We start from the raw sequence: 23120 nt of genomic DNA on the forward strand, positions 1-23120 counted from the left end.
GCAACTCAGTTGTATGCTCCTAAAATCTACTGCAAAGCTGTCAGTGCTTTTTGTTTGTGATTAGCACTTCTTTTTTTTTTTTCTTCTCAATTATTATTATTTTTTGAGACAGGGTCTTGCTCTACTAGTCTAGAACAAGTAGTGCAATCATGGCTCACTACAGTGGTGCAATCATGGCTCACTACAGCCTTGACTCCCAGGCTCAAGTGATCCTCCCACCTTGGCCTCCCGAGTAGTTGGGACCACAGGTGTGTGCCACTATGCCTGGCAATTTTTTTTTTTTTTTTTTTTTTTGAGACGGAGTCTTGCTCTGCCGCCCAGGCTGGAGTGCAGTGGCCGGCTCTCAGCTCACTGCAAGCTCCGCCTCCCGGGTTCACGCCATTCTCCTGTCTCAGCCTCCCGAGTAGCTGGGACTACAGGCGCCCGCCACCTCGCCCAGCTAGTTTTTTGTATTTTTTTTAAGTAGAGACGGGGTTTCACCGTATTAGCCAGGATGGTCTCGATCTCCTGACCTCGTGATCCGCCCGTCTTGGCCTCCCAAAGTGCTGGGATTACAGGCTTGAGCCACTGCGCCCGGCCCCTAAAATGTCTTTTTTTTAAGGTAGACTGTGAAGTGCGCCGAACATGTGAGGTCCAGGCTGCAAGGACGTGCCTGGCCTTGCCCACCTATGTAATGGTGAATAGGGAAAGGAGGGGGAAACATGGAGATTTTGCAAGGAGGAGAGAGATGATTTCCTAGGGGGTCTGGCCAGGACTGAAGATATGGAATTGTGTTTTGGGGCTATATTTCTGAATGTTGGCTATCATTCTACTGTTGGGCTACCTGGCCTATCTTAGGAGGGTAGAGTTGGGTGAAGTCACTGTTCTGCCAGTGAAGTAAGCCCAGTACAGAAAAGACAGGCATCCCTAGGCCCAAGGGAACTAGATCCATACCATACTCAGTGGAGCCATAGGTCAGACCCCAGGCCAACCTTGTTGGCTGTGTAGGAGCAGGGACCCCGGTCTTTTGGTTCCTAGCCCATGATAGATGGGCCAGTGAATGAAAGCAGTATGGTTACATAGTCCCTTGGAGACCTCTTATTAGAATGCATAATCTCATTAAATTAAACAATTTTAATTATAAAAGTAATACATGGTTATTGAAGAATTTTTGTGAAATACAGAATCATAGAAAATAAACCATTTCATCGGGTCTGAGATGCTAGGAGGCAAGCCCAAGAGTACAAGGGGCAGATGGTTGAGGTGGACTGGGCATTGTGCTACAAGAAGAAAGAAGGGCTCTCTGCTTTTGACTACTGCCTTTAGTAATGCGGTTGAGTCTGATACTCTTGGGTTTTACAACCTGGCCGCTTATAACAACCATAAAGGGTGAAGAGTGACTATGGCAACCTTTGCCAGCCTTGTGGGAGGGGGCTGGGGTACTTGGCTTGCTTTGCTATGTGTGTGAAGTTGCCTCCATTACTGCCCTTCCCTTGCTGTCTATTGGGCAGGTCCTGCCTCCTGGCTCAGTTTGAGATTGAAATCCAGGCCCTAATTGCATGAATTTGGACCTTGAATCCAGAGTTTAGAGAGGGGAGGGAGAGAGAAGAGCACCAGAAAGGTGAATGAGAGACCCTTATTTTGGCTGTGTGGAGGCCCTAGGCAGCTGATCACTTTGAAGTGTCACTTGATGCTTATGGGCCTGCTAAGGCCTTACATCATGGGGGACAGGGGAACAGTGATGGTGAGTGGGTACAGACTAGGAGGACCTGTCAAGACTGTTCCCAGCCCTAGGACAGTATACTCAAGAGGTGAGTGCTGAGGATCTGTGGCGCAGGCCCAGCCCTTAGTCCCTGGCCCAGGTGAAGCAGGGGGGCACTAGGACCCAGAGGCTAGCACGGTTCCTGACAAGTCTAGAGCAGCACTAGCGCAGAGTGAGACTCATCAGCTGGCAAGCAGGATTCTGTGTCTCTGGGTTCAGGAATCCTCAGGCAGCAGAGGGGACTTGCTCCTCAGCCCCCATCACTGCCCCCACCCCTACCCGTGTAGGCCACCGAGTGAGGCCCATGGACTGGGGAGGGCTGTGCCTGACGACTCCTGTGTCCCTCTATGAGGGCCCAGCGCCCTGACCCTCCTGCCTAGGTTTCTACCTTTTTCTCTGTCTTTGGCCAGCTGGGGGAGGGGGTAGAGGCCGGGTGAGCAACATGGCACAGAGCAAGAGGCACGTGTACAGCCGGGTAAGTGGCCCTAATCTGGGATGGCCCTGGAGGGCTGCTGGGGAAGGCCTGGGTGCCTGTGGACATCATTGCTGTGGGGGCTGGGGAGATAGGCTGGAGCTCAGCTAGGGGCACTCAGACTGTGTTTTCTAAGGAGCCCTCGAAGCCCTGGTGGTGTAAGGCTGGACAGGCTTCCCTTTACAGAGTTGATCCCTAAATGGGGACTAGCAAGGCCTGACCTCTGACTCTAATTGGCCCTTATACCAGGGGCTCCTGAGGGGGTCCAGACTATCCTGGGGACTCAGAATGGGGATGATGTGTCAGAGAGGTCTTATAGTAAAGCCTTTCTTTAGAGCTGCTTTGTTATTTGTTACTTGCTTTCTTTCTCTTCTGAGATTGAATCTGTAGCTACTGTCGTGGCCCCCTGGTTCTGAGAGGCTTATTGGGGTTGGAAAGTGGGGGAATCTCTGACTTTGGGTTCAGCCTTTTATATCACTGGCAATTCCTTTTATTATCAGGTCCATGAGAGCCATCCTGCTGTTCCAGGTGTGATTTGAGATCCTGGAGCCTCTGGGAACTATATCCTCACCTTCCTGGATGAGCTCTTTGGGGAAGGGAATTAGGCAATGACAGGTTGGGAGGTGTCCTGGCTCTTCCATGGCTCTGCTAGGGCTCCCTTCTGAAGCTATTATGAATGAAAGTATCAGAAGGGACTCCCATAGAGTCTTTAGGATGATGGTATCACTTCATCATGCCTCATTCATCTGTTTGCTGCAAGGCCCCTGGTTCATGGAGTTGCTATTGCTAAAAATGACAAGTGTGATTTTCTTCTAAACCATGGGCCTATTTGGGACCTAATTTTCTATTGTGTTCAGTCATCATGGGTGTGCCAGAAGCTGAGAGCTGCCCAAGGACAGTGTCTTCGTCTGTTCTTTTGCCTTGCCCATCTGTGGAGTGATAAACCATTCATTTGGACCACTGAGCAGAGTCTTGGGAACAGAGTGAGGGGTAGATCCACCCAATTTACTTGGCCTGTGTTTTCCTTTTTATAACAAAATAGCATGGAGAAGAATCTCCAGAACTTGGGGATAGAGAGTTGACCAAACAAGCCTCAGGCCAGGTAGAAGGGAGTTAAATGGTTGAATGGGCTGTGGTGAAGCATCTGGGGTTTCATGGTGGGTTGTGGATGGGGATGGGAGGAGTCAGATCGGGAAGGAGAGGTGGTGACTTAAGGATCTGGAAGGAGGCACAATTGTGTGCCTCTGAAAGGATGAGGCCTAAGAAAACCATTTGAAACACAGAGGAGACAAGTGACAGTGGAAGGGGAAACAGGATTCTGTAGGTTCACCCACTGAATTGCCTGTCTTCTCAGCTCAGACTCCTGAGTCAGGGCATTGGGTTGTGGGGAGCCTGGTCTAAACTGAGTTATTTGCTTAATTCCCTTCCTGAGAGGAGAATTAAGGAGGCAGTGCTCCTGAGAAAGCAGCCATGTGGTGACATTCACAGACTGATCAATGAATTCCGATTTGTTATAAAAAAATATAAACCCTTAAAAATTGTAGCAGATTCCAGAGGAATTTGGAGAAATCTTAGAAGAGAATATCACTGACATTTTTTCAGAGGGGAATTTGGGGTTCCATCCAATTCTGCAAATGGGGTTTAAGAAAATGATTCTGGTTGTTTTTCAGTCCAGCGTGTTGGCTGAGGCATTTCTTATACATGAGAATGCCACCTTTGATCTGAGGCCTCTAACTGTCTGTGTTTACCTATGTCTTTCTTTCAGACGCCCAGCGGCAGCAGGATGAGTGCAGAGGCAAGCGCCCGGCCTCTGCGGGTGGGCTCCCGTGTAGAAGTGATTGGAAAAGGCCACCGAGGCACTGTGGCCTATGTTGGAGCCACACTCTTTGCCACTGGCAAATGGGTAGGCGTGATTCTGGATGAAGCAAAGGGCAAAAATGATGGAACTGTTCAAGGAAGGAAGTACTTCACATGTGATGAAGGGCATGGCATCTTTGTGCGCCAGTCCCAGGTATTCACGCCCTTCTTCTATGTGTGTGCATGTGTGCACATGTCTGTTGCATGTGCAGCTGATGTGTTGGTACTTCCTTTTCCTGAGCATGGGCATAAGCCTCTGGTTGGGAGAGTGGAAGGTAGTGGGGGAGGGAAGATTGGAGATCCATCCTTAGGGAAGCTGCCCTGTACTCTTGATTTGCTTGGAGCCTGGGGAGGGGCCCATATTACAGCCGTCCTTGATCTGGCTATATTGAATCTATTGATCTGGCTATATTGAATCTGGCCTCAGATCCAGGTATTTGAAGATGGAGCAGATACTACTTCCCCAGAGACACCCGATTCTTCTGCTTCAAAAGTCCTCAAAAGAGGTAACAACCACCCACTTAAAGTTGTCTCCTCAGAGTCAGGAGGAGTCCCCAGGGCTTCTCCTCGTAACATGGGGCCACAGTAGATCCTAAGATTTTTTTTCCATCACCACTATATTCCTTTATTATATCTCCCCCTACCTCTCTATACAAGTACACACTTTGTTTCTGTTTGCTTTCTACAGAGGGAACTGATACAACTGCAAAGACTAGCAAACTGGTGAGTGGTTTGGGGGTGGAAATGGGGAGTAATAAAGGGAGGGGAAGGAGAAATATGGGGGATACCCAGTGCTAGGCAGGTAGAAGTAGTAGGTGAGTCTGAGTTGCCTTCAAGTCTCTCCAGCTTCCCTAAGAAGGAGGATTTCTGGGGATTAATTTCTGCATTAGAGTTATAGTAAAGGTGGTAGCAGGGAAAAACTCGTAGGCTCCATAAGTTCAGGGTCAAATGAGATTGAGCTGAGGGTGATAGGAAGGACAGGTCTAACCCTAGTAGTGTAGCCAACTTCCTACCTTTTGGAACCCAAAGATGCCAACATCTAAAGGGTCTGAGGGTAAGGTTAAGGTAGAAGATAGAGGAAGAAGCAATCTCCTATTCTCAAGTGAATGGCAAGGAGTCGGACCCTCTACCTCCTGTTTTAAGCTGGATGCAGAGGGTGCTTCCTAGTTCCTCTCTGCTACTCCGTGCAGGGTGTGTGAGGTGGGGCTGTAGACTCTGCAGCTTCTCTGGGCCAAGGGGTGAACATCATGGAAGCTGATCTTTGAGGGACTACTCATTTCACCCTGACAACCCCTTACCCCAACCTAACCTGTGTATGCCTGAGTTGGTCTTAACACCTATGCCCAGGACATCTGTTCTCTAACTCTGCCCTTTCCTACTCCTCATGCAGCGGGGACTGAAGCCTAAGAAGGTGGTGTGTTTACTATTTGTACCTGGGTGGATGGGGACCATGAGCCCCTTCCCTAGCTGTCCTGCATGTCCTTGGGTTGCTGCATGCCTGTGTGTGTATGACCTTGGGCTGGGATGGCCAGAGGAAATGGTGGCCTTGGCTTTCAGAGTTCCTTTGAAGGGTGCAAGAACTTCAGGCTCAGTGTCCACATCCAGGTAGCACTCATTAGGGATGATTCTCTCTGCCCCAGGACTCCAAGTCAAAGATTCCCTAGTCAAAAACTATAAGCATTTGACTGTAAATAACAGCAGTGTGAAATAGATCATTTACTGGGTTACAGTGGGTTCTCAGCCCGAGCTCGGACAACCGTAGAAGGATAGACTGGGGGAATGGGACTGAGGAAGATACCAAGTGATGGGGTTTTTTGCAAGGAGATGGGAGGTCAGGGAACAGAGCATAGGGTAAGAACAGTCCCAAGCTGGAAAACCTAAGAGCCTTCATGTGCCTGCCTCTGGATGGGCACTGCCATAAATATCCCCACACCCCGCAACTCTGCCCCATCAGTCTGTACCTGCCTCCTTCCTCCTCTGATGGTGTGCCTGAGGCCTACCTCCTACCCCTTGCAGCCTTTCATCAACCATCATTGGAGTGGGGCTCAATCATGTCACCTTCCCTCCCCTCCCCACCACAGACTCTTTCAACTCTTAGATTGCTGCCATGACCACTTCCTCATACCAGCCCTTGCCTTGGGCCTCTGCCCAAGCTCTTTTTGACCTGCATGTGCCTGTCTGGCCTGTATGTACTGTGTTGTATGTACAATTCTATGATTTCCTTATTGTCAGCCTATCTCAGGCCTTTCTGACATTGCATGGAGAGCTGCTGAATTGGGGCTATGGGAGGGGAGAGGAAAACATCGCCTTTTCCAGGAGGAAACCAGCTCCTGGTTGGTGATGGGTCCTCACTTTGAAGTCTTGCCACGGTAGAGACCACATGCCAGTACTTGCTTTGGTTGGAAATGGGGATATAAAGAAAATAGTGCTGTGAAGGATCCTGGGCCCATTTCAGAGTCATAGAAACTTGGCTTTGTCCTTTGATTATTGTCTCCTGGTTGGGGTTTCCATTTCACCTCAGGCCTTGAATAGAGAAGAGCACGAAACTATGGTCTGATATTTATGGAGTTCTTTCCACAGCCTGGTCTGACCAGGGGCTTTGGCAGCTGCCTGGGGAAATGTGGGAAAGCCCAGGCTAGGCCACCCATGCTGCCCTTCTGCACTCATGTTGGAAAGTGTCAATCAGACAGTTGAGTGCCCCCACCTCTGGGCACCCCAGTCTTCTGCTCCAGTAGTTTTTTCAAAGCGGATCACTTAGCCTAGGGCCCCTGCTCTCACCCATGTGGATCAGGGAGCTGGTTCCAGAGCAAAAGAATGTGCTTTGAAGGGGAAGGCAGAAGAAAACTCAGATGTCTCTGCAAAGTGCTTAGTTCTTTTTGGAAACCCTTTAGAGACAAGCTTTAACCTGTCTACAACCAGGGAATGGTTGGAGAGGAGCCCAACAGTCATTAGAGTGCTACTACCCAGATGCATGTTCCCCAGGGTTTCTTAGTCACTGTGTGTGCTCCTCAGAGCTGAGTCCTATTGCTGGAGGGGCATTCTAGATGTGTGTGTGTGCCAGATGAGAGACTGTAAGGATGTTGCCAGGTTGTATAAGAGACAGAAGTGGAGTTAATGGGGCTATGGGTGGGTGGGGGGGGGGGAGCAGAGTGTGAGTATGATGAAAGAGACTGCTAGAGCAGAGAGGCCCTGTGTCCCTGCCCAGTGATGCCCTGGCCCCATAGAATGCCATTTCTGGGATAGCCTCTGGCCCAGTTTTTGGGAACACGCTCTTGGGGGTGGACAAGGGAGGGAAGAGAGGAGCCAGAACCTGTTCTTTGGAGAAAGAAGCAGGACAAGCTCTGCGCATGACCATCATGAGGAGGAGGAGGAGCCAGCAAAGCCCTAGACGGTTGCTAGGTGACTGAGGAGCAGTGGCTCCACCCCCATGGAGCAGAGGAGGGTGGGTGCATGACGTCAGGTGGAGCTGGTGCTGCGGCCACTGAGGCTGCCATCAGCCTAAGCTGGTGAACTGGGCCAGGCAGCGCTCCGGTGCCTGCCAGAGCCTGGCGATCTAGCTGCACATCTGCGGGGGCCTCTGTGTCAGAGCAGCGGCCGTTTGCAGGCTGGGAAGCTGCGGCACCGGGAAGCTGAGGCTGCATTGTTGGGATTTGATGCACTAATCTCCTGTCTCCGCCGCCTTTCCCTCTGTTCGGTCTCTTGCCCTCCCTCCCTTCCTCTGTCCTTCCTCTGTGTGTTTGTCTATCCTCCTCTGTCCCTTCTCTTTCCTCTCCTTGCTTTCTTTGGTTTTCTGCAATGATGAGACAGGCACCGACAGCCCGAAAGGTACTCTTGCTTGCTCTGGTCCTGCTGCTGGGTTGCCAGGGCAATGGTGGCAGCAGGCTGCTGGGGTGGGGGTGGGGGCTGATTGACTTCATCTGTCTACCTGGTCAGGGGAGGCGGGTGAGGACGAAGGTGGGTTAGGGAGAGGCGTGTGTCACCACTATGCCCCACACCCTGGGCATTTGCTTACGGCCTTGCCTACTTTTGGCTCTGCCTGTGTTCCAGGCCTTATACCCAGTGGCCTCACAGGCTTGGGCTTCAGGCAGCCTCTACTGCATACTGGATCTGGGAGGATTTCCTGTGGTAGAACCTAGGGAAGCAGGCCCAGGTATCTCAGTGCCTCTAGCAGGCCTGCCTGCCTCACCCAGCCTTTGCTAGAATACCTCTTAGTTCTCCCCGCATCCCCCAACCCCCAGGGTTTGTATCAGGGCACTTTACCAGGGTGGGATGGGAACCCCAGAATAGTTTTTGACCCACAGCTACGGAAGCTTAACCCAGGGTAGGAGGGGTGGGAATTGGTTTTCTTGGCCTCAGTGTATCCTGGAAATAAGGCCCAAGCCAAATCTTACCTTGACTAGAGCAGTGAGATACTGGGTAGCAAGAACACTATTTGGAAATTGGAGTTAATTGTCTGCTTACCATTTTGCAGTAACCTGAAGGGTTTCCAGATTTGATTTAGGGCTGTAGTTTTTCTGTGCTGCTGCCCACCCCCACCTCCTTTCCTACCGCTGGGTGGGGTTACGTTGCTGAGCTCTGGGCTTCTGCTAATGCAATATTCATGGTCCTGACACCTGAGCCCTCTTCCCTAGCGATCAGGACTGCTGCAGGATCTGATTCTGGGGAAGGGGGTTAGGGGGAGGGAGGACAGCAGCATTGCTCTGCCCTAGGGACCTGATTTCCCATTTCTGGGCTTAGATTACTTTTGTCACATGGGGTTTCTAGGGAGTTCTGTATAGAGTCTAGCACTTGAAGGAAGAGGCTGACCTGGGAAAGTCCTTGGGAGTGGTGGCTGGGCGGGGCCTCTGGCTCTGGACTGGAGTGGGAGAGATCCTTTGCAGGAGGACTGATCTCTTGGGACCTTCTCACTAGCTGCTTCCTTGTTCTATGGCTCAGCCTAGAGATGGACTTCTGGGATTTCTGGGGTGTCTGAAGGGGTGAGGCCTGCAAGGATTGGACAAAAGTGGGAGCAGGAACCAAGGGGAACAGGAATTCTGGGTTCCTGAAGTAGGAACACAGTGATTCACTGAAGGGAGAAGGGGATGGGATTGGGGGAGGGTGGCTAACTGTAGCTCCATTCCTGTTACTTCTTCTGCTCTCATTGCTGTCCCTTTTGCTCTCTGTCTTTCTGCCATTGCCCTTTCTTTCCTGACTACTTCTCTTCTGGCTCCTGTTGCCTGTCCAGACCACAACTCGGCGGCCCAAGGTGAGAAAACAGGCCCCTGTGTGAGCCACTGCTGAGTAAACACACACGTTTCAGGCATGTGCATGTATGAGGGCACGTGTATGAGCAAGTGAAAGTTGGTCGTAGTGCATCCTGGGTTCTCTTCAGAGGAAAGGGGGGGATCGCAGTGCTGGCAGGCACCTCTTGGGAAAATGGCTTTTGGCTTTTAGGAGGTTGTCTAAGCCAGTAGCTTCAATGCAAAAGAGAAATGAATGGGGTTGTAGTTAATCAAAGCAGGCTTTCTTGAACAAGGGAATTTTGACCTGTTTTGAGGGGAGGGATTGGAAGAAAGATGAAGAACTTGGCCATGTAAAATGTCAGCGGATAAGGAGGTGAGTGTGTCTGTGACAGGCTTTGGGTGGGGATTTCTGAGGATTGCACATGGTCTCTGAGTGTCAGCCCACTGGGAGACCTTGGGGCTCAGCACTTTGAGTATCTTGGCAGGCCTGTCTGCTCCAGGACTTGAATTTCAGGTCAGCTTCTCTGCCCACCTCCTCCCCTGCTCCACAGGGACCTGGATAGTGTTGCCAGATCAGGGGAGATGACAGAAGGGTTGTTTCAAGGGGGAGTCTAGGGGTACAACTTTCACCTTGGCCCTTTTACCTGCAGGGTCCCCTGAAATAGACTGAGAGGGAGATTCAGCTTGACTCCCATAGAGGGTTTAGCAGGGGTAGAGAGCCTGGCGCCCCCACTTTTGGCCCTGCCTTCTCTGGAAATTACATTGTACTTTTTCCCTCTAGGGGTGGAGGGCATAGACCTGGAGCAAGGATGGGACTGAGAGTATTATGAAGTTGCTAGAATGATCACAAGTGGGTCATAGACAGGGGTTCTAGGGAATAGTGGATTCTGCTCTTACAGGTAGTGCCAGAGCTAGGAGGAATGTGGAGTCAGTGTCAAGCAAGGAGCCTTATAATCTTATGATGTCTTTCTCTTATCTTTTCCTCCCTCTCTCTTCTGCCTCCCTCCTCCCCCTGTCCTTTGTCACTATCTCTCTCTGCCTCTCTGTATCGTTTTCCTTGTCCCCTTCATTCTTCTCTGTTCTCACTGTGCTTTGATATTCTCTTTCTGCTTTTTTCCTTCTCTGTCTCCTTCCCTTGCCATATTCTCATATTCTGTTTCTGTTCCTCTTACTACCCCATCCTCTGCTCTCTTTCTGGTCTGCCTCTACCCTCTCTGAATAGCCCACCCGCCCAGCCAGTACTGGGGTGGCTGGGGCCAGTAGCTCCCTGGGCCCCTCTGGCTCAGCATCAGCAGGTGAGCTGAGCAGCAGTGAGCCCAGCACCCCGGCTCAGACTCCGCTGGCAGCACCCATCATCCCCACGCCGGCCCTCACCTCTCCTGGAGCAGTACCCCGCTTCCTTCCCCTCCAAGGTAAGGACTGGGGTAGGGATAAAGGAGAATCAAGATACCCAGAGGCTTGTGGCTACCTGCTGTGTCTTGAAAATTTCCTGGGGTTGGCAAAGACCCAGAACTTGGATCAGAAAGGGAGAGGACGTAGCCTATGGATATCTTGCCACTGACTGAGTCACCCTTTCTTTTCTTGCCATTATGCCATACTTTCCCCGTATATACTGTGCCACGGTTTCCTCTCAGATGTTCTTATGCCACTGACTTTTGGCCACCCTGGGGCTGGGTGATGTTTGCACACTTTATTGTGTTCTTTGCACCAGCTCAGTGTTGGTGGAGAGGTGGGGTGGGCTGTGCACAGACCATGAGGCCTCTCCTTTGCAGGAGGAGGAGGTACTAAGGGCTCAGGTGCGGGACCTGGAGGAAAAACTAGAGACCCTGAGACTGAAACGGGCAGAAGACAAAGCAAAGCTAAAAGAGCTGGAGAAACACAAAATCCAACTGGAGCAGGTGCAGGAATGGAAGAGCAAAATGCAGGAGCAGCAGGCCGACCTACAACGGCGCCTCAAGGAGGCGAGAAAGGTTTGACTCTGGATGAAGGTGGTGGCTGGGGTGGCCTGAGACCCAAGGAAACATGCTGGAAACTAGACTGGAACTGGAGCCTGGAACACCCCGTGAGAAAGGGAGGCATGGGGCATCTCTGTGCTTGTACCCCCTCCCACCTCCACCTCTTCCTCAGGAAGCCAAGGAGGCCCTGGAGGCAAAGGAACGTTATATGGAGGAGATGGCTGATACTGCTGATGCCATTGAGATGGCCACTTTGGACAAGGAGATGGCTGAAGAGCGGGCTGAGTCCCTGCAGCAGGAGGTGGAGGCACTGAAGGAGCGAGTGGACGAGCTCACCACTGACTTAGAGATCCTCAAGGCTGAGATTGAAGAGAAGGGTAAGGGGCCCAGAGCTGCTGGGGTCCAAACGGTCGGGTGAGAACCATGTCTGAAAGTGTTAATGGTCTTCTCCAGGCTCAGATGGCGCTGCATCCAGTTATCAGCTCAAGCAGCTTGAGGAGCAGAACGCCCGCCTGAAGGATGCCCTGGTGAGGTAGGGTCTTCAGTGCTTGGCTCTGATGCTCACTCTTCTGTCTCCAAATGCATTAGAGCACCCATCGCCAGAGACTCTGACATGTGCTTTCCTCTTTCTATCTTCCTAATGTCCCTGCAGGATGCGAGATCTTTCTTCCTCAGAGAAGCAGGAGCATGTGAAGCTCCAGAAGCTCATGGAAAAGAAGAACCAAGAACTGGAAGTTGTGAGGCAGCAGCGGGAGCGTCTGCAGGAGGAGCTAAGCCAGGCAGAGAGCACCATTGATGAGCTCAAGGAGCAGGTCTGGGGAGCTTAGCCCCTCACCCAGAATCCCCCACCTGACTCTCCTGTCAGTTGGTGCCTCTTCTTTCTAGGTGCCTTCCAGCAGCCCTTCTCCCCATCCTCCCCGTAACACAGGTGGATGCTGCTCTGGGTGCTGAGGAGATGGTGGAGATGCTGACAGATCGGAACCTGAATCTGGAAGAGAAAGTGCGCGAGTTGAGGGAGACTGTGGGAGACTTGGTAAGAGAAGAGCAGACCCCTGACATCTGACCCCAGTGGTGGGTATTTGGAAGGGACCTGCTGAGAAAAAGATTGACATGTGACCGCTGGCCTTTTTTGAGCAGGGTGTGCGGTGAGGGACCCAGCCTGGGCTTGCTGCACTGACCCTGCCTTTTTTTTTTTTTTTTTTTCCAAGATGGCATCTCACTCTGTTGCCAGGCTGGAGGGCAGTGGCACAATAATCTTGGCTCACTGCAACCTCCGCCTCCCAGGTTCAAGTGATTTTCCTGCCTCAGCCTCCCGAGTAGCTGGTACTACAGTCACGCACCACCACACCCAGCTAATTTTTGTATTTTTAGTAGAGATGGGGTTTCACCATGTTGGCCAGCATAGTCTTGATCTCGACCTCATGATCAGCCCGCTTCGGCCTCCCAAAGTGCTGGGATTACAGGTGTGAGCCACTGCGCCCAGCCAACCCTGTCTTTCTTTTGCCGCAACTGTGGTGTGGTGTCCTAGGAAGCGATGAATGAGATGAACGATGAGCTGCAGGAGAATGCACGTGAGACAGAACTGGAGCTGCGGGAGCAGCTGGACATGGCGGGCGCGCGGGTTCGTGAGGCCCAGAAGCGTGTGGAGGCAGCCCAGGAGACGGTTGCAGACTACCAGCAGACCATTAAGAAGTACCGCCAGCTGACCGCCCATCTTCAGGTGCATGCCTACTGCTTGCTGTCTGCCCACCATCACCCCAGGACTTCCTTATGACCCAGGTATGCTTCATTGTCTCTCCTTCTAGGATGTGAATCGGGAACTGACAAACCAGCAGGAAGCATCTGTAGAGAGGCAACAGCAGCCACCTCCAGAGACCTTTGACTTCAAAATCAAGTTTGCTGAGACTAAGGCCCATGCCAAGGTCAGGAAAGTGGGTGGGTCTGAGGGAGCCCTGCCTGGGTTGAACTGGTATGGGGTTCTAGGCTTCAGATTCCTGGGGGAAGAGGTGCTTTGTGTAGTGGTTTGGAAGACTCTGGCCTGAGCTTGCCCAGAAGCAAGGCATCTCCTGGAGCAAGGCATGGGAATTCTGGGGCTCTTTCAACTCTGGCTAAGAGTCTTCCTCCCTGTTCACCTCACAGGCAATTGAGATGGAATTGAGGCAGATGGAGGTGGCCCAGGCCAACCGACACATGTCCCTGCTGACAGCCTTCATGCCTGACAGCTTCCTTCGGCCAGGTGGGGACCATGACTGCGTTCTGGTGCTGCTACTCATGCCTCGTCTCATTTGCAAGGTACAGCCAATCAATCACATGTTCCACAGAAATCTAATGAACTTGCCATGAACCAGGCATTGAAGATGCTGAGTGAAGACAACAGAGTCTCTGCCCACAGAGAGTTTATGGTGTAGTGGAGGAACACAGCAAAGTCACTGATGAATATATATTACAAATGGTGTGCTTTCAAGAAGAGAGAGGTTCTGCGAGAGAGCACAATTGGAGATTTAGAGGCGAATAGGGTGTGACTGAGGGAATAACATTGTCTGAGGGCCACGAGCTTCCTGGGGGTTAACGTTGGGGGTGATTGGCAGGATAGCATTCTAGGTGGAGAGATAGCAGGAGTGGCAGCTTTAAGTCAGGAAGGATCCTTGGTTCCACCGGTCCCACTACCCTTTCATTTTCATATCCTGACTCCTCACAACCTCCAGTAATCACATCACTACCCTTTCCCCATGCGAGATTCCCCACCCAGGTAAGAGCTATTTCTGCTTTCTCTCCCGTGTGTGTCCATGCTCCCCACATAGTTAAGTTCTGAGTACTGTATTCCTGAGTCTGTGTTCTCCATCCTCTGCTCTGAGGCCCAGGTTCCTGTTGTTTTTTCCCACAGGCAGAGCTAATCCGGAAGCAGGCCCAGGAGAAGTTTGAACTAAGTGAGAACTGTTCAGAGCGGCCTGGGCTGCGAGGAGCTGCTGGGGAACAACTCAGCTTTGCTGCTGGACTGGTGTACTCGCTCAGCCTGCTGCAGGCCACGCTACACCGCTATGAACAGTAAGTGACTCCTCACTCCCTCACCCCAGGGTCAGGGGTCCAGAATTGGCCGGAACTAAGATTGCCTGTCAGACTCAAGCCTCACAGCGCTCTTCTCTGGTCTCTAGTGCCCTCTCTCAGTGCAGTGTGGATGTGTATAAGAAAGTGGGCAGCCTCTACCCTGAGATGAGTGCCCATGAGCGTTCATTGGATTTCCTCATTGAACTGCTGCACAAGGATCAGCTGGATGAGACTGTCAATGTGGAGCCTCTCACCAAGGCCATCAAGTACTATCAGGTGTGGGGCGAGAATTTGGGCTTGGGGCAGGAGGCAGGGAAGCTTTCACTTGATGAGGGCTCTTACTAATATTATCAAGGTTGTATGTCCCATGCTCGCTGCTTGAGGCCTGGTTTGCTCTTAGATGATCTCTCCATATGATGCAGCTGCTTGAGGGCTTTGGATTCTCTTGTACCTCCAGAGACCCATGATGACCAGGGCTCAAACTACAGTTTGGGAAGAACTCCCCACCCCCTCCAGGGCCTAAAAGTTGTCTGTTTCTTTTGTTATCTCTCTTCAGCATCTGTACAGCATCCACCTTGCCGAACAGCCTGAGGACTGTACTATGCAGCTGGCTGACCACATTAAGGTGAAGTGTCTGGGCCAGTGATTGAACCCCCGTGGAGATCAGCAATGGAGGGCGTCAGGTCAAGAGATCAGGCACCCAAGAAGTATCACATAAGACTAGGGCAGAGTTACCAAAGCCATATCAGGGAAACTAGAGGACTACTTATGTATGGGGGTCAGCAGAGGATGAGGACTTCTTAGAGATGTCGATAAGGCAGAAGGGCTCCTGCTGGGGGCTGATGATTGCATGCATCTGTCCTTACAGTTCACGCAAAGTGCTCTGGACTGCATGAGTGTGGAGGTAGGACGGCTGCGTGCCTTCTTGCAGGTGAGTACACATCTAGATCTCTGTGAGCTCCTCTTCTTTCTTAGTCCTCACTTCCTTACTCCCAGCCTTAATGCTAACTTGGTTCTCCATCCATTTTCTTTTTCCTGAGTAGGGTGGGCAGGAGGCTACAGATATTGCCCTTCTGCTCCGGGATCTGGAAACTTCGTGCAGTGACATCCGCCAGTTCTGCAAGAAGATCCGAAGGCGAATGCCAGGGACAGATGCTCCTGGGATCCCAGCTGCACTGGCCTTTGGACCACAGGTTTAGGGCTGCAAATGGGGAAGGAAGGAAACTGAGTAGAAACAGGAGGGGCATAGCACTTGAAGATCTGGATCTGGTTAGGGGACAAAAATGGTTTTGGGGTAGCTGGAAACTGTGGTGCCGAACCCAGGGTTGACTCCTGACTCTGGCCCGTCACACAGGTATCTGACACGCTCCTAGACTGCAGGAAACACTTGACGTGGGTTGTGGCTGTGCTGCAGGAGGTGGCAGCTGCTGCTGCCCAGCTCATTGCCCCACTGGCGGAGAATGAGGGGCTACCTGTGGCTGCCCTGGAGGAACTGGCTTTCAAAGCAAGCGAGCAGGTGGGCCTGAATGGCTGGGCAGAAGGTGTGGGGAGAATCAGTGACCAGTGTGGGGCTTTCACTTCTGCCCTTGGCTCCTGCAGATCTATGGGACCCCTTCCAGCAGCCCCTATGAGTGTCTGCGCCAGTCATGCAACATCCTCATCAGTACCATGAACAAGCTGGCCACAGCCATGCAGGAGGGGGAGTATGATGCAGAGCGGCCCCCCAGCAAGGTGGGTGGAGATTTCCTTGGAGAAGTTGCAGAGGCCTGTAGGAGTAAGACTTGCAGAGCTACTGCTAGTTGTGGGAGGACAGGGAGACAGGAGGAAGGCATCTGGAGAGCACCATCCTGCCTAGAAGGCAGGGTTTCCCTGTAACTGGATCTGTCTGAAAGGAGCACGTTGATGATCTCTTCTCTCCACCCTCACTTTCTCACCCGCCACCGACCATTCCTTAGCCTCCACCAGTTGAGTTGCGGGCTGCCGCCCTTCGTGCAGAGATCACAGATGCTGAAGGCCTGGGTTTGAAGCTCGAAGATCGAGAGACAGTTATTAAGGAGTTGAAGAAGTCACTCAAGATTAAGGTGAGGGTAGTGTAGGCTCAGGATCTGGGGGCCAGGAAGTTGGTAGGACCCTGGCAAGCAGTGAATGTTGGGGATCCGGGACTAAGACGGCTTGGGAGTTAAGGGGAGAAGTGGGGCCTGCAGTCAATGGGAGCTCTAATGAACCCTCAGGGAGCCTCCTATCTCATGGTCTAGCCCCCAGTTTCCAGGGACTGTGGGGAGGATGTCAGGGATCTAGAAGTTCTGTCCTTGTCCAGGGAGAGGAGCTAAGTGAGGCCAATGTGCGGCTGAGCCTCCTGGAGAAGAAGTTGGACAGTGCTGCCAAGGATGCAGATGAGCGTATCGAGAAAGTCCAGACTCGGCTGGAGGAGACCCAGGCACTGCTGCGGAAGAAGGAGAAGTCAGGCACTTTCCCTGGGGCCTTGCTTCCTCTAATCCTCCCCACTGCTGGAGCTCTCTGCCTCCTAACCCATACCCCTACTCAGGTTCTCTTATAGTGAGACTCCCATTTTCTTTACCCACTGCCAACCCCATTGCATCACCCCAGCCTCAGCCTGTGCTGCTCTGCCCTGGCTGCGCACTAGCATGGCTATTCCAAGGACCTCTCAGGACTGAATAGTCAAGGGGTGCTCTGGAGAAGGGACACTGCCAAAGCCCAGATTCTCTTTCACAGAGATTTTGAGGAGACAATGGATGCACTCCAGGCTGACATCGACCAGCTGGAGGCAGAGAAGACAGAACTAAAGCAGCGGCTGAACAGCCAGTCTAAGCGCACGATTGAGGGGCTCCGGAGCCCTCCTCCTTCAGGCATTGCTACTCTGGTCTCTGGCATTGCTGGTGGTGAGTACAGTGGAATAGGCAGCAGTAGCACAGAGGAGATTGTCCTCTCTCCTGTCCTTGGCCTCAGTTTGACCTCTGCCCCCCCCTTTACCCCCAGGATATTCAGCCAGGAATATGCTTGCACAGTTTCACTCCGTGCCAGTTTTCACCAAGTTTTCCCTTTCCCTGAAGATATGTACTGAGTTCCTTTGGGCAAAGGAGGGCTTTACTAAATTGTTAATGAGGCTCAGAATAATGATGACAGTTGGTCTCTAGTAGATGTCCTTTCTGGCTCTGTAATCTGACCTTTCTGCTCAGCCCTGTGTCCCAGAGGGTTGTCAGCCATCAGCAGGCTGGGCTGACTCTCCTAGGGCATCCGGCCCTGCCCGATACCTGCTCTTGATTGCTTCTCTGCGTGGGCACTGTGTTTTCTCACTGAGTTCCTGGGGCTTCATTCTATGATGTGGCCATATCTTCCGCTGCTGAATTCTCCCAGTTTCACTTGGGGCTTGTGTTTTGACCTTTGCCTAGTCACTCAGTATAATCAGGGCTCCTCACCTAGGGTTTTTCTGGTTACCAGTTTCAGCCTCCCCAGTTTCCTGACTCAGGAGGTGGCTGCTGCTGTCTTTGTTCTCCTCTGCCCTATAGTTTTTGTTTGCTCTCCAGTTTCTCACTTACCCTCCAGAAGACAGGCTCTTTGCCCTGGAATTAAACCCTTAGGGCCTCCAGACTTTCCCAGCTCCTCCCGTGTCTTGTCAGCTGACCTTACCTACATAGAGTCTTCAACAAAGTCTCTGTCACTGACACCCCTTGATCTTGCGAGGTGACCAAGTACCTTCTTGACTTTAGGCTGTTGTGGTACAGACAGCTCTGTGTTCTTTGGAGAGAGTTTCCAGAATTACTACTTTGTGTTGTTTTTAGTACTCTTGAAACAAACATTAGCACTCTTTAAACAAACTTGGTTCTGAATTTATGAAACTTCCCACCAAAAAAGAAGGTATTTTGCCTCAGAGCAGTGGAGAATCCTGAGAAGCAAGGGAGTGTGTTTGCTTCCCCAACTTAAGCTTTGCTGCTGGTGAGCGCTAAGGGTGCAGACATACTGGGGTCTCTGGAGCATTCTCCATGCCCTTCTTGGAGATGGCGTCTGAGGCAGGGAGGCAGGAACAGCCTCGTGTTCCGAGTGCTTTGTGCAGTGCACACTCCCTTTGCCACTGTTCTTCAGACGTACCCTGTCTTACGGCCTCACTCCTGTTTGGTGTCTTTCTTTCACACAAATCTGCTCGTCCACAAAGATAGGTGGCAGAGGGTCTTGTTAGAGAAAGTATGATGATTAGGAAAAGGGTTTTCCTGCAGGTTGTGTCCAGGATCCTCTGGTGTGTCCCCCTAACCCGCAAATCACCTAACTCCTCTCTCCTCTTTTCCTGCTCCCCCATGGGCTATCCCGAGCACAGAAGAACAACAGCGAGGTAGAGACCCACTCAGGCTGGGGGTTACCAGGGCTGGTGGGAAATGGAGCTAAGGGAGCAGGGTGAGGGGAGAGCCAGGACTGGAGGTGGGTAATGGGGGGATGCAGAAAGCGGGAAGGAGCAGGAATGGAGCCCAGTATTCAACCCTCTCCACTTGGGGCTGATGACATTTGTTGTGGTCCCCACAGGAGCCGTGTCTGGGCAGGCTCCAGGGTCTGTGCCAGGCCCAGGGCTGGTGAAGGACTCACCACTGCTGCTTCAGCAGATCTCTGCCATGAGGCTGCACATCTCCCAGCTCCAGCATGAGAATAACATTCTCAAGGTGAGGGACCCACAGGGAGGACTGGGATGGGGGATGGAGCATATTCGCCCCATTGATGATAGATAGCAGGGGCCTCCTAGCACCTCTTACCACTACCCTTCTTTTTTCATCCACAGGGAGCCCAGATGAAGGCATCCTTGGCATCCCTGCCCCCTCTGCATGTTGCAAAGCTATCCCATGAGGGCCCTGGCAGTGAGTTACCAGCTGGAGCGCTGTATCGTAAGACCAGCCAGCTGCTGGAGACATTGAATCAGTTGAGCACACACACACACGTAGTAGACATCACTCGCACCAGCCCTGGTATGTACCTGCCAACCCCCAAGATGAATAAAACCACCCCCTCTACTTGGCCCAGGGATTTAGGCCCTGCTCAGGTGGTGCCCCTACCACAGAAGCTCTTCCCAGCAGTGTTCTTTGGCTTCACTGTTCAGTTTTCTTGATTCGCCCACTCTGTCTCAAGTACTTGTTCTGTTAGAGAATCTCATACCTGTACCCCTAACCCTTAATCCAGTACAACTGCCTGCCTGCGCCTTGGTGGGCCTCACCAGCTTTCTCTCCCCACAGCTACCAAGAGTCCGTCAGCCCAACTTATGGAGCAAGTGGCTCAGCTTAAGTCCCTGAGTGACACCATTGAGAAGCTCAAGGTCAGCTCAGACTTTGCCCTGCAGAGCTCACGTCACAGTGGAGCCAGGCACTTCTAGAGTTCCTTTGAGCCTGGCCCTATGCTAGACAGCAATTGGGGAGGAGGTGGAAGGGAAGGCAGGGTTCTTGCCTTGGAAGCTCACTGTCTCAGTGCAAACAGAAGATAGATTCTCATAACAAAATGGATTAGCTAGGATAATCTTTAGCATGACTGGTTCAGGCTTTAGATTCCATCAGGGCTGAGATCATTGTGGGGTAGAATGGTTGGGCGTGGCTTCCCAAGGGCGGTAGAATGTGAGTTGGACCTTACAGGATGAGGACTTGTAAAGTAAGGAGGAGTGTTGGGGAGGGGGGATGGGGTTGGAGATGAGAGCAAAAGTATGGTGATATAGAGGACTAAGTTCCTGCCCCCTTGGTATTAGTGTCTCTGTGAAACCAGGCGGTCTTGTGCTAGCCTGTGGGGGTCCCCTAAATGAACCCTTGTCTTTCTCACCCCTTCCCTAGGATGAGGTCCTCAAGGAGACAGTATCTCAGCGCCCTGGAGCCACAGTACCCACTGACTTTGCCACCTTCCCTTCATCAGCCTTCCTCAGGGTGAGGGGGAGATGGGGTGGAGGACGGGACAATGTGGAGAAGCTCAGGTGGGCCCCCCTCTCCTCCAGAATTGGAAGAGGCCTTTGGAGTCTCAGGTCTAACAACTGCATACCTTGGGTTATCTGGCCAAATCTTACTTACAAGTAACTCAGAAGTGCTTATGATGCTTTGAAATTCCAATATTTTAGCACCTAAACACTTTCTGTGACTTTTGACACCAGGAGAGGCTCAAAACTCCCTTGTCAGATTATGTATCCCCATTCTGATTTGAAAAATGTGGTCACCAAAGCCCAGGATCTCAGAAGCCCCAGCCACCTAGGAGCTGCCTTGGTCTCAGTGCTCAGGGACCCCTTCAGTGGCCTACAGCTCAAGTGAGCCACTGACCTGGAGTCTTTTTCTTCTCATCAACCACCAGGCCAAGGAGGAGCAGCAGGATGACACAGTCTACATGGGCAAAGTGACCTTCTCCTGTGCGGCTGGTCTTGGACAGCGACACCGGCTGGTGCTGACCCAAGAGCAATTGCACCAGCTTCACAGTCGCCTCATCTCCTAAGCACTCCTTTCCCCTGCTGTCCCCTTCGACCCTCAGCCCTCTGGTGCCGCTCTGCCAGATGCACAGCCACCTCAGCCAGCCCCCAGGTAGAAACATGTGGGTTAAGCTCTTCCTGCCCCATTCAGCTTCACTCCCACCCTTTCAGCATCCTGCCCCTTCACCTTGACCTGGGTTCCCCCACTCCCATTCCCTGGCCTCTGCCATAATTTGCTGTTCAATTTCTCCCTCCTTCCTGAGGGGCCTCAGGGCATGTGGGGGGTAGGCTGAGACCCCACCACCAAAGGTTGAGTGAGGTCCTCTTGATTGAGGACTTCACCCCTTGATTAAAGCAACTTCTGCTTCAGTGGTTCCTGTGTGGTGTTGAGAATGGGACTTGGGCCATTCAGCTCAGAGCAGGAAGGGAGGAGAAGCGATGCTGAGGAAGCTTTGGCTGTATCAAATTTGAGGGCTCCTCTCGTAGTGACCAGCAGAATGCTGTTTCTTTTTTTTTTTGAGATGGAGTCTCGCTCTGTCGCCCAGGCTGGAGTGCAGTGGCCGGATCTCAGCTCACTGCAAGCTCCGCCTCCCGGGTTTACGCCATTCTCTCGCCTCAGCCTCCCGAGTAGCTGGGACTACAGGCGCCCGCCATCTCGCCCGGCTAATTTTTTGTATTTTTTTAGTAGAGACGGGGTTTCACCGTGTTAGCCAGGATGGTCTCGATCTCCTGACCTCGTGATCCGCCTGTCTCGGCCTCCCAAAGTGCTGGGATTACAGGCTTGAGCCACCGCGCCCAGCCCAGAATGCTGTTTCTAAAATTCATGTGCAGTAAGTTACTCTAAGCAAGGAGGAAAGGGCTAGACTTAGGACTAGGTACCTAAGTTCATTTATGGAGTTAGGAGGGCTGGGAGGGTGTAGCCTCTGCCAACCCTGCCTCTGCTTCGTGTAGCTTCCACTGCTCTTTATTCCAGTTTTTGGAGCCAGAGTAATGATATGATCACCACCCCAGCCAATTTTCTGATGCACTGGCCAGAGTCTTCCCATAAGACCTGGGGCCTCTCAGAGGGAATATTTACTAAATAAGGGGAAACTAAAGTGGCATACTAGTAAAAGATAGAAGGTACAAAAGCTACTCCCAAACCCACTACAAATTAGAATCACCTGCAGAGTTTCTTTTAAAATGTAACAGATTTCTGGTTCTTGACCCAGACCTGCTGAAAACACTTCCAGAGTTGGGATTCATTAGGCTGGTAAACAGCACCCCAGCATTGTAGATATTAGCCCCAGTTTAGATTAGTTGGCTAGCTCCTTTATACTCTCTTTTTTCCCCACTTGGGGAGAGAAGTCCAGTGCAGACTCCTAAAAGGCTCTGATCTAGATGCAGAAAGAGACCCTTGGCCCTGCAGAGTGCCAGGCCTGAATTAGGCCAGACCCTTTGCTTGTGTGCTTTCTGTCTCGAAGGGAAGGGCAAACAGGAGGGCGGTTACTCCAAGGTGGGCGTCCAGGGGCCGTGTTCTCAACGAATATACTGTCTGGGAGGTCAGCAGGTTATGGTATTTGAATGCCTGCTTTGTACCTTGGCTCTTCTCACCTGGGATTCTGAGAGAAAATGATTTGATCACCTTTCCTCAATACTCTCAATGATGGTACACAACCAGTATCATTCTAGATGCATAGGATATGTTGCATTACATAATGAGGGATTAATTCTCACAGAAGTGGTTGAGAAGGGTTATTGTGTCTTGAACCAGAGAGTCTTTACCTCACGTCTCCAAATTGGGCTCTGCTAGAGCTAAGGAAATCACAGACCACACTGTCCTTTCCTTGGGATTGGATTCTACCCAAGCTGCTGACCTACCTTCTGATTGGTGTGGTTAAGACACTGAGGCCAAGCAACTTCTGGTGGCACTTTGAAAGGAGAACAGGGCTTTTTGTTCCATCCTTTTCCCTTGGTGGTGGTTTCTCACTACTTAAACTACTGCTCTCTTGAATGCCGAATTCATTCACCCAATTATTTGTTGGCTGTCTCCCCGTGAGTGCCCCACAGGTATCTAAGAGTCAGCGTGTCCAAAACTGAAATCATCTCTTCTGGTCCTACATGTGACAAGCCACAAACCTGGATATCCTTGACTCCTTCTTTGATCTCCTTAGCTAATTTAGTTATCCAGTCCTGTTCAGTTTGTCCTTCATTACTATCTCTCAAATTTGTCCACTTTTTTACATCCACGAGCTTTGTCTATAAATAACTTCTTGCCCTGGGCACTTCAGCCGTTTTTAAACTGGTTACCCTACCGCCATTGCCTCTCTTCCAACCAGTTCTACACATTGATATGAGGGGACCTTTCCAAAATGCATACTGGGCCAGTTTAAATGTCATTACCCAGTTTAAATCCTGA

At 51.7% G+C, this 23120-nt stretch overlaps 1 protein-coding gene across 12 annotated transcripts in view; it reads left to right on the plus strand.

Annotated features, from left to right (window-relative positions):
- Positions 1-21094, plus strand: part of DCTN1 (dynactin subunit 1) — a 31985-nt gene extending 10891 nt beyond the window's left edge. Inside the window, exons 1-32 of one of the 12 annotated variants that reach the window (XM_017860116.1) lie at positions 1867-2216; positions 3979-4224; positions 4498-4576; positions 4759-4793; positions 5461-5481; positions 7878-7895; positions 9295-9315; positions 10515-10704; positions 11065-11262; positions 11420-11624; positions 11701-11779; positions 11900-12059; positions 12176-12280; positions 12776-12967; positions 13053-13169; positions 13387-13539; positions 14132-14292; positions 14400-14568; positions 14849-14917; positions 15161-15223; positions 15336-15485; positions 15647-15808; positions 15892-16023; positions 16248-16373; positions 16610-16752; positions 17026-17192; positions 18623-18637; positions 18826-18959; positions 19076-19259; positions 19524-19603; positions 20106-20195; positions 20611-21094. In XM_017860116.1, the coding sequence (XP_017715605.1) occupies positions 11212-11262; positions 11420-11624; positions 11701-11779; positions 11900-12059; positions 12176-12280; positions 12776-12967; positions 13053-13169; positions 13387-13539; positions 14132-14292; positions 14400-14568; positions 14849-14917; positions 15161-15223; positions 15336-15485; positions 15647-15808; positions 15892-16023; positions 16248-16373; positions 16610-16752; positions 17026-17192; positions 18623-18637; positions 18826-18959; positions 19076-19259; positions 19524-19603; positions 20106-20195; positions 20611-20748 (3045 nt within the window). In that variant the 5' untranslated portion in view covers positions 1867-2216; positions 3979-4224; positions 4498-4576; ... (4 more) ...; positions 10515-10704; positions 11065-11211 and the 3' untranslated portion in view covers positions 20749-21094. Of the gene's footprint in view, positions 1-1866; positions 2217-3978; positions 4225-4497; positions 4577-4758; positions 4794-5460; positions 5482-7865; positions 7896-9294; positions 9316-10514; positions 10705-11050; positions 11263-11419; positions 11625-11700; positions 11780-11899; positions 12060-12175; positions 12281-12775; positions 12968-13052; positions 13170-13386; positions 13540-14131; positions 14293-14399; positions 14569-14848; positions 14918-15160; positions 15224-15335; positions 15486-15646; positions 15809-15891; positions 16024-16247; positions 16374-16609; positions 16753-17025; positions 17193-18622; positions 18638-18825; positions 18960-19075; positions 19260-19523; positions 19604-20105; positions 20196-20610 lie in introns of those variants that run through there. The other 11 variants (XM_017860124.1, XM_017860117.1, XM_017860118.1 and 8 more) reach the window with 11 other exon arrangements.
- Positions 21095-23120: the final 2026 nt, after the last annotated feature.

Source organism: Rhinopithecus bieti, unplaced genomic scaffold, assembly GCF_001698545.2.
Source record: "Rhinopithecus bieti isolate Rb0 unplaced genomic scaffold, ASM169854v2 scaffold_54265, whole genome shotgun sequence".
In the NCBI taxonomy this organism is placed as follows: Eukaryota; Metazoa; Chordata; class Mammalia; order Primates; family Cercopithecidae; genus Rhinopithecus; species Rhinopithecus bieti.